General features: G+C 45.5%; 1 protein-coding gene across 1 annotated transcript in view; it reads right to left on the reverse strand.

The window, feature by feature from the left end:
* The window catches only part of rest (RE1-silencing transcription factor), an 8,520-nt gene extending 2,472 nt beyond the window's left edge, over nt 1-6,048 (reverse strand). Inside the window, exons 1-6 of the mRNA XM_068714047.1 lie at nt 5,960-6,048; nt 4,431-4,724; nt 2,594-3,136; nt 2,346-2,506; nt 2,169-2,252; nt 1-510 (exon numbers count right to left, since the gene is read on the reverse strand). The exon at nt 1-510 is cut by the window's left edge and continues 2,472 nt beyond it. Of these exons, the coding sequence (XP_068570148.1) occupies nt 1-510; nt 2,169-2,252; nt 2,346-2,506; nt 2,594-3,136; nt 4,431-4,687 (1,555 nt within the window). The 5' untranslated portion in view covers nt 4,688-4,724; nt 5,960-6,048. The remainder of the gene's footprint in view (nt 511-2,168; nt 2,253-2,345; nt 2,507-2,593; nt 3,137-4,430; nt 4,725-5,959) is intronic.
* Nucleotides 6,049-10,518: the final 4,470 nt, after the last annotated feature.

Consider the following 10,518-nt stretch of genomic DNA (forward strand, 5'->3'; position numbering starts at 1 on the left):
TCTTCGGAGGCTTGTCCGGTGCTTCGGTTTGAACCGGTTGGGCGATGCTGGGCCGGCTGCTCTTTTTGATTGATAGATTGATGGGACTCGAGTCCTCGCCCTCGTCCTCGTCCTCCATGTCAAAGTCCTCCTCGACGCCGGATGAATTGTCAAACTTGCCTGCTCCGGAGTCCTGGTTTTCCTCTGCACCGTCAGCACCGGGTTTCTTGACGCGCAGCTTGACCTTGGAGATGTCCACGGACACGTCGCAGCCGGAGTGCCTGGACTTGATGTGGTACTGCAGGTTGCATTTCTTGGAGGCAGCGTACTTGCAGAGAGGGCAGAGAAACTGTCGAGGGTTCAGGTGGAGCTCCACGTGCTTCTTGAAGTTGCTGCGGTCGGCGGTCTTGTACTCGCAGTAGGGGCAGGAAAGAGGTTTGGGGCCGTTGTGAACCTGCCGGGCGTGGCGGGTGACCTCGTGCTGGTTGGCTGCCAGGTAGTTACAACTTTCACACTTGAAAGGACGCTCACCTGCACATAGGAAGCCAAGAGTCAAACTGGTGCAGAGGATAATGTGACAGGTGAGACACCAAAGACAGGTCATGCAGGAAGCTTCATGTCCACACCAGAACACATCAGTCTGAAGACACCGAGTGTCAAACAGGGTTCATAATGTTGCTTTATACAGGTGTGAGGTGTGTCTCCAGACTGATCTGCTTTGGTGTGAAAACTTCAGACAGGAAGTCACAGCACAGGAAGTCACAGCACAGGAAGTCACAGCACAGGAAGTCACAGCACAGGAAGTCACAGCACAGGAAGCCACAGAACAGGAAGTCACAGCACAGGAAGTCACAGAACAGGAAGCCACAGAACAGGAAGCCACAGAACAGGAAGCCACAGAACAGGAAGCCACAGAACAGGAAGTCACAGCACAGGAAGTCACAGAAGAGGAAGCCACAGCACAGGAAGCCACAGCACAGGAAGCCACAGAACAGGAAGTCACAGAACAGGAAGTCACAGAAGAGGAAGTCACAGCACAGGAAGCCACAGAACAGGAAGTCACAGAAGAGGAAGTCACAGAACAGGAAGTCACAGCACAGGAAGCCACAGAACAGGAAGTCACAGAACAGGAAGTCACAGAAGAGGAAGTCACAGCACAGGAAGTCACAGAAGTGGAAGTCACAGCACAGGAAGCCACAGCACAGGAAGTCACAGCATGTAAATCACTTTACCATGTTAATCCAAAGCGAACGCTTTAATGAGAGCAACAAACATGTTTAAAGTGAGAGACGAGAACCTCAACAATCACCTGTTTCTACAGCTAAGAACTCTACTGCTACTACTACTACTGCTACTACTACTGCTGCTGCTACTACTGCTACTACTACTACTACTACTACTGCTACTACTGCTACTACTGCTGCTGCTACTACTACTGCTGCTGCTACTACTACTACTACTACTGCTGCTGCTACTACTGCTACTGCTACTACTACTACTGCTACTACTGCTGCTGCTGCTACTACTACTACTACTGCTGCTACTACTGCTACTGCTACTACTACTGCTGCTGCTGCTGCTGCTGCTACTACTACTGCTGCTGCTGCTACTACTACTACTGCTGCTTCTACTACTACTGCTGCTACTGTTGCTACTACTACTACTGCTACTACTACTGCTGCTGCTGCTGCTGCTACTACTACTACTATTACTGCTACTACTACTGCTGCTGCTACTATTACTACTACTGCTGCTGCTGCTGCTGCTGCTGCTGCTGCTACTACTACTATTACTACTACTACTGCTACTGCTGCTACTACTACTACTGCTGCTACTACTACTGCTGCTGCTGCTGCTGCTGCTGCTGCTACTACTACTGCTGCTGCTGCTGCTGCTACTACTGCTGCTGCTGCTGCTGCTGCTGTCAAGACGGGCAAGTTCTAAGTCAGTCTAAGTCCTAAACTTTGTTAGTTCTAGACAAGTCAAAATGTTAAGACTTCAGTCTCACTCTAGTCCAAGTAAGTTGACCCAAATCCAGACCTCTGGCTGGACTATGTTCAGGATCTGATACTCCTGAGGGTTCACAGACAGCTTAGTACTGATCAGGTCTCATATGATCATCATTAACCTGTACTGGTTCCTGTGTGTATGAAGACAAATGTTACAGGACTCAAGTGTGGACGACTGACCAGAGTGAGTCCTCATGTGTCGGGTCAGGTGGGTCTTCTGAGAACTGGAGTAGTCACAGTAGGGACACTGGAAAGGACGGACACCTGTACAACACATACATAAAGACTTTAAACCCCTGTCAGGTGGGTCACTGCAACAACAGGAAGAGACAAAGACAAGAGACAGGTCTGTCCTACCTGTGTGCGTCCTGATGTGCTGGATGTAGTTGCTCTTGCGGTCGGAGAAGTAGGAGCACTGGCTGCAGGTGTGCAGTTTGCTGGGGAAGTGGTTCCTCAGGTGTTTCCTCCAGTGGTACTGGCTCACGGTGGTGTACGGACACAGAGTGCACTTGAACACCCTGTAGAGACACAGCAGCACTCATCTTTAACCATCTGAAGGTACAACCAGAGGTGAGAACAGCGATGTCACCTGTGTTGTGTGTTACCTGTGGTCCTCGCCCTCTTTGCTGTGGTGTTTCAGGTGAGCGATGTAATGGTCGTATCTGTTGGTATTATAGCCGCACCGCTCGCACCGGATCAGCCCTTTGACGTCACCTGCCGCCGCCGCCGCCTCCTCGCCGCTCTCCGGCTCCCCTCCGGACGGTTCCTGGTTCTCAGGTGCGACCTTGGTCCTGCTCCTGCCCTCGACCCGGTTCACCACCATCATCTTGCTGACGCCGTGTGTGCCGAGGTGTTCGACGAACTCCTGCTCGTTCTGGGCCTGGAAGTGACACGGCTTACAGTGGAAGGGCTTCTTCTTCTTGGTGCTCTCAGTCACGGCGACGGGGACGTGTGGACGTTCGACGACCTGCTCAGGTGTTTTGGTGCCGGCGGAGGGGCGGGGCATAGTGTGACGGGACAGGTCTTCAGCTTTGACCCCTTCCTCCTCTACGTTGTTTCCTACGACCACGGCGACGATGTTGGGGCTGGGAGACTCTGGGTACTCGAGGATACACACCTCTCTGTAGTTCTGGTTGTCGTAGCTGTACCTGTAAAAAAAACACACACAAACAGTTACTATCGGGTTCTGGCTAACCCCTGACTAACGATCGGGTTCTGGCTAACCCCTGACTAACGATCGGGTTCTGGCTAACCCCTGACTAACGATCGGGTGCTGGCTAACCCCTGACTAACGATCGGGTTCTGGCTAACCCCTGACTGACGATCGAGTTCTGGCTAACCCCTGACTGACGATCGGGTTCTGGCTAACCCCTGACTGACGATCGGGTTCTGGCTAACCCCTGACTGACGATCGGGTTCTGGCTAACCCCTGACTGATGTGAAGAATTTAATGTTAAAAAGCAATGTTAGTGTGTTTAATAATCACTCCTAGTGGTGGATATAATGTTATAACATGTTTGTTTGGAAAAGTGTTAAATCATAAAAGTATAATCATTCTATGTATCAAACTATAAAATACAGTTACTGAATGTTTTGAGGGAAAGAGAGAGACCTTTGAGACAGGCTTTTCAGATCCGAAAACAACTGTATGATAATGTGATGAGTTTGGTGAGCCGACTTCAGGAATGTAAGGTGTTAACAGTGGGGGAAGGAGATGTATTGATCAAACAGAGATGTAGATGAAGACAGCCCTAAGAAAACATGGGGGTTGGGTACATGCAGTTTTATGAGGAGGAGGACAGGTCGGACCAGAGGACACTATTCAGACATTATGCGGATCACTTAGACCAATGGAGAGCATTGTCAGAGGACAGGAGGAGACAATCAGATTCCAGCCAATCACAAAGCTGATAATGGACTTTTGAAAGTAAACTACTGACTTTTGGGTATAAAAACATTGTTCGGAGAGATGTTGTTCAGTTCTTGGCGATCTTCTTTACTGTAAACTGGCGTTTGTTGGCCGGTTAGGGGGGGAGAGTGTTTGAACTCGGTTTCGCGATTCCTTACTGTCGACAGTGTAATTCAGTTTGTAATTGTCTTTTAGCATTTGTGAATTATAAATACTTTTTCATTGTAAGCCGGATCCAGCTGATTTTTCTTAGCGTGACTTCGTTGCTCAAACAACAACGAAAGAGCGAGAGGTCCGCGGCCTCCTGCGAGCAGAGGTCCCACTTCACCACACTGACGATCGGGTTCTGGCTAACCCCTGACTGACGATCGGGTGCTGGCTAACCCCTACTGACAATCGGGTTCTGGCTAACCCCTGAGTGACAATCGGGTTCTGGCTAACCCCTGACTGACGATCGGGTTCTGGCTAACCCCTGACTGACCATCGGGTTCTAGCTAACCCCTGACTGACGATCGGGTTCTGGCTCTCCTGACCTGACGATGTTCTCCTCCTCGCTGTCCGAGTAGCTGCATCCCACCGTCTTCAGCTCCATCATCTCCTTCTCGTCCGCCGCGCTGCCGTCACCGCCGCCGCCGCCGCCGCTCTCTGCAGCCGTCACCGCCGCCACGTTGGCCAGCATCACCAGCTGAGGAGCCGGCAGCGTGTTCCTCGGCATGTCGCTCTGAGCGTCCTCCATCAGAGGAACGCCGACGGGGAACATCTCCACGGAGAACACCGTCTGAGCGGCCATGTCGGTTTAAGCTCTTCAACTCGGCAGGAAGGAGAAGCTGCAGAGAGGACGAAGACAGAAACAATGAGGTGTCTTTATTATTATAAATGCTTCATAGGGTGTCATGATGTTCTATGTAGTGGCTTTAATTAAGGCTGCAGTCAGAGTTCAGACAGACTAGGACCTATTAAATAACAATAGATCCATTTACAATTCATAATATACATTTAAAGTTCTTATGAACACGTTTATCTTCCATATATATATATATATATATATATATATATATTATATATAAATATATTTACATAAATATAATATATAAATATATATATATAAATATATTTACATAAATATAATATTTATATATTAATATATATATTGTATTTATAAATATATATATTTATATATATTAATATATATAAATACACATCTGTGTGTCTTCCCACTGAACAGTGAAGACGGTCTGTCCTCCATTTTGAAACAGCACCACAGTTCAGTCGACAGCGACAAACGAGACGTTCACTTAGAGAACGAGTTTAAGTTTAAGAAGAAATTAACTTATAGTTTAAACTCACAGTAACTTCTTACTTTAAAGAGTTAAACGAGATGAACGAGAACACCAGATGTGTGATTCTCTCTTCAACTCGTTACACTTTAAAGTAAACACACAAACTAATCTTTAACAAAACAAACTTCATCATCGAGCTGTTCAAACTTTGAGACTTTTAAATATGAAGTCGGTTAAAGATTAAAAAAGTGAAAGTGTGATAAACAAACACGTGTTGAACGTTTACGGACTAAACTATATAATATGTTTCAACCTCAATACAGATACTAAAAGATATATATATATATATATATATATATATATATATATATATATATGTGTGAATAAAAGTAAGTTTCACTACGTGGCTGTGACTTAAAGTGATTTAAAGTGACTTAAAGTGACGTAAAGATCATTTCAGGTTCAGAAAACTTTAGTTTGCGGAAGCGCAGAAGTGATAAAACGAGCGAGCTCTAGATCAGAACACGTAAAGAGTTCATGAAGTAGTGCAGCAGTGTTTGTTGAAGATAAGTGAACGTTAACGGGAGGACGGACGTGCTCGGAGTCCTTCGGCTGCTCGTGTGTTATCCTTGGTGCTGATCAGACCCCGGACAGCGACCTTCTTCTTCATCGACTCTACGCCTCCATTTTACTACCAACCGCCGCTCCGCTCTCACGAACCACCGGTCAGCGGCGTCACTAACACCCGGACAATGAGCACCGAACCCCGCGGAGAAACTCACCGAGTCTGACGCTCTTTTGATCCACTTTCATTCACTTGTTTCAACTTCAGGACTTTTTCTGTCTCCGACGAACAGATAGCGCAGTAAGAAAAAAGTGAAGAAGAAGAAGTTTCCGCACATTCCTGCACACTGACGTACGGACGGTGACGTCAGCACGTCAATCCGGAAATGAGCTGGAGGTTTGAGGCTTCAGCTGTTTGTTTGTGTGCGTGTGTGTGTGTGTGTGTGTGTGTGTGTGTGTGTGTGTGTGTTAGTGTAATAGTGTGTGTGTGTTTGTGTTAGTGTATTAGTATGTTAGTGTGTGTGTGTTAGTGTGTGTTAGTATGTTAGTGTGTGTGTTAGTGTGTTTGTGTGTGTGTTAGTATATTAGTGTGTATGTTTGTGTGTGTGTTAGTGTGTTTGTGTGTGTGTGTGTGTGTGTGTGTGTGTGTGTGTGTTAGTGTGTGTGTTAGTGTGTTGGTGTGTGTGTTAGTGTGTGTTAGTATGTTGGTGTGTGTGTTAGTGTGTGTTAGAGTGTGTTAGTATGTTAGTGTGTGTGTTAGTGTGTGTCAGTATGTTAGTGTGTGTTAGTGTGTTAGTGTGTGTCAGTATGTTAGTGTGTGTTAGTGTGTTAGTGTGTGTGTGTGTGTGTGTGTGTGTGTGTTAGTGTGTGTGTTAGTATGTTAGTGTGTTTGTGTGTGTTAGTATGTTAGTGTGTGTGTTAGTATGTTAGTGTGTATGTTAGTGTGTGTTAGTATGTTAGTGTATGTTAGTGTGTGTTAGTATGTTAGTGTGTGTTAGTGTGACGCACATCTTTCATCAGGCTGAAGACTCACCTCTTCATGAAGTACTACCCTGATTCTTCCACTCAGCACTTATTGTATTCATACTAGTTTGTTTCACTTATTGTATTCATACTAGCTTGTTTCACTTATTGTATTCATACTAGTTTGTTTCACTTATTGTATTCATACTAGCTTGTTTCACTTATTGTATTCATACTAGCTTGTTTCACTTATTGTATTCATACTAGTTTGTTTCACTTATTGCTCACTTGCTTTCAGGTCTGGGGACAGGGACGAGCTCAGGAGAGTCCAGCGTGACCTGAAGGTGAAGATCAGGGAGTGCAAGGACACCTACAGGAGGAAGCTGGAGGCCAAACTCCAGCAGAACAATGTGAGGGAGGTGTGGACCGGGATGAAGCTGATTACTGGCTTCAAGGTTGGAGGGAGACAACCAGGGGGCTCCCTGGAGAGGGCCAACGAGCTAAACTCTTTCTTCAATAGATTTAGCTCACAGCCCTCATCTGTCTCCTCAACACACCTCACCTCACAAACACCTCGGCTGCCTCCTCCCCTCCCCCCTCTGTCCCCCCTGGTGAGCGGCACGGACAATGAGCCCTCTACTTCAAAGGGCTCTTCCACCACCGACACCATGACCACCCTCCCCCCCTCTCTGTGACGACTGGCCAGGTTAGAAGACAGCTGGAGAGACTCCACCAAGGAAAGGCTGAGGGACCTGATGGCATCAGCCCCAGGGTCCTGAAGACCTGCGCCATCCAGCTGTCTGATGTCCTACAACACCTCTACAACCTGAGCCTGAAGCAGGAGGAAGTCCCGGTGCTGTGGAAGACGTCGTGCCTGGTTCCTGTTCCTAAGAAGACGACACCATCTGGCCTCAATGACTACCGACCAGTTGCCCTCACATCCCATGTGATGAAGGTGCTGGAGAGGCTGGTCTTGGCCCACCTCCGACCGCAGGTGAAATCATCACTGGACCCTCTGCAATTTGCATACCAGCCTCATGTGGGAGTGGACGACGCCATCATCTACCTGCTGCAACGAGCTCAGTCGCACCTGGATGGAACCGGTGGCTCTGTGAGAATCACTTTCTTTGACTTCTCCAGTGCATTTAACACCATCCAACCAGTGCTACTGAGTGAGAAGCTGCGGGAGGTGGGGGTTAACGCGTCCACTGTCTCCTGGATCACTGACTACCTCACAGGCAGACCACAGTTTGTCCGACTGGGCCGTGTGCTGTCTGATACGGTGGTCAGTGATACTGGAGCCCCACAGGGAACTGTTCTGTCTCCCTTCCTGTTCACCTTATACACCACTGACTTCCAGTACAACTCGGGGTCATGCCATCTGCAGAAGTTCTCTGATGACTCTGCAGTGGTCGGGTGTATAAGGGACGGACAGGAGGAGGAGTACAGGGCAGTAGTGGATGACTTTGTGGAGTGGGCCGGTAGAAATCGCCTGCTTCTGAACGTGGCCAAGACCAGAGAGATGGTGGTCGACTTCAGGAGGAGGACGACGGCTCCACAGCCACTGAGAGTTCTGGGAGAGGACGTGGACATGGTGAAGGAGTACAAGTACCTGGGTGTCTCCATCGACAGCAGACTGAGCTGGAAGGCCAACATCAACGCTGTGTACAAGAAGGGGATGAGTCGACTCTTTTTCTTGAGGAAACTTCGATCCTTCAACGTGTGCAGCAAGATGTTGGAGATGTTCTACCAGTCTGTTGTGGCCAGTGCACTGTACTTCGCCGTAGTCTGCTGGGGGAGCAGCATTGGAGCTGGAGACACCAACAGACTTAACAAACTGGTTAAGAAGGCCGGCTCCATCATCGGCTGTAAACAAGACTATCTGGAACAGGTGGTGGAGAGGAGGACACTGAAGAAACTATCATCCATATTGGATAACCAGGACCACCCTCTCCACCACCTACTGCAGGGACAGCGGAGCACTTTCTCCAACAGAATGATCCAGCTCCGCTGTCATAAGGACAGGTACAGGAGAACATTCCTGCCTACTGCTATAAGACTGTACAATAAATCACCTTGGGCCAAATCAAATCGTTAAACCTCTGCACTACTGTTTATTTAGTTGATTTAATATTATTCTGTTCTATTCACTGTGTATATAGTGTGCATTTTTTATATAACATCTTTACTATATTATAACTGTATATATTGTGACATGTGTATTTTTCTTGTATTTTTCTTTTTCTTTTTATATAATATTAAGATTTTTTACCTGTGACCTATTGCTGCTCTGTAACCTATTGCTGCTTGTAACAAAATAATTTCCCCTTGCGGGATCAATAAAGTTAGTATCTATCTATCTATCTATTGTATTCATACTAGCTTGTTTCACTTATTGTATTCATACTAGTTTGTTTCACATATTGTATTCATACTAGCTTGTTTCACTTATTGTATTCATACTAGTTTGTTTCACTTATTGTATTCATACTAGCTTGTTTCACTTATTGTATTCATACTAGTTTGTTTCACTTATTGTATTCATACTAGCTTGTTTCACTTATTGTATTCATACTAGCTTGTTTCACTTATTGTATTCATACTAGCTTGTTTCACTTATTGTATTCATACTAGTTTGTTTCACTTATTGTATTCGTACTAGCTTGTTTCACTTATTGTATTCGTACTAGTTTGTTTCACTTATTGTACTCATAGTTTCTTTGTGTACTTTTCTCTGCTTCATGATCCTTGTTTAAAGGAGATGTACTTATGACTTCTGGTGACTAGTAGTTCTCTTGAATACCTGTTGAATACACTTATTGTAAGTCGCTTTGGATAAAAGCGTCTGTTAAATGACTGTAGTGTGTGTGTGTGTGTGTGTGTGTGTGTGTGTGTGTGTGTGTGTGTGTGTGTGTGTGTGTGTGAGAGAACTTTGTTTCAATAAAGATTCTTCCTCATAAATGTAAGAAAAAAAAGATAATTTAACTGATGTTTGTTATTGATGATCAGCTGTTTTATTATTGACAGACAGACAGACAGACAGACACACAGACAGACACACAGACAGACAGACGTGTTCCTTCATATTCTTTTTGTCTCTTGTTGTTGGTGACTCAGGAACGGACCAATGAGGCTTCAGAAGCTGATAAAGCTGAAGACATAATGACGTTGTTGGACTACAAACAATAGTAATAAAAGTACTAATGTGTCACAAACATGATCCCTGTCAGTGTTGTACTATTATATATGATTATTACAAATACATCATTATTCCTGCTGCAGATGTTTCAGGTGGAGCTCCTTTATACTCCTTTATACTCTGTTGTTCAGTTATAAAGTACAACATGTACCTCTGAGATGTAGTACAGTATAAAGTACAACATGTACCTCTGAGATGTAGTACAGTATAAAGTACATTATGTACCTCTGAGATGTAGTACAGTATAAAGTACAAAGTTGAATAAAATGGAAATACTCCAGCAAAGTACCTTGAAGTTATACATAAGTACAGTACTTAAGTAAATGTACTTAGTTACAGTACTTTGTTACATTCCTCCACTGATGGTAATATATCACTACTCACAGTTCGTTCTTCTTCTAAGGAGTAGTAGGGTTAGTAGTAGTTAGTAGTAGGGTTTGTAGTAGTTAGTAGTAGGGTTAGTAGTAGTTAGTAGTAGGGTTAGTAGTAGGGTTTGTAGTAGTTAGTAGTAGGGTTAGTAGTAGTAGTTAGTAGTAGGGTTAGTAGTAGGGTTGTTTAAAGTGATAGTACTACTATCACTTTAAACAATGAGTGACTGTGATTAGATCAGCTGGG

Source organism: Cebidichthys violaceus, unplaced genomic scaffold (genome assembly GCF_023349555.1).
Source record: "Cebidichthys violaceus isolate CVI_PGR_0920_01 unplaced genomic scaffold, fCebVio1.0.p SCAF_2, whole genome shotgun sequence".
In the NCBI taxonomy this organism is placed as follows: domain Eukaryota; kingdom Metazoa; phylum Chordata; class Actinopteri; order Perciformes; family Stichaeidae; genus Cebidichthys; species Cebidichthys violaceus.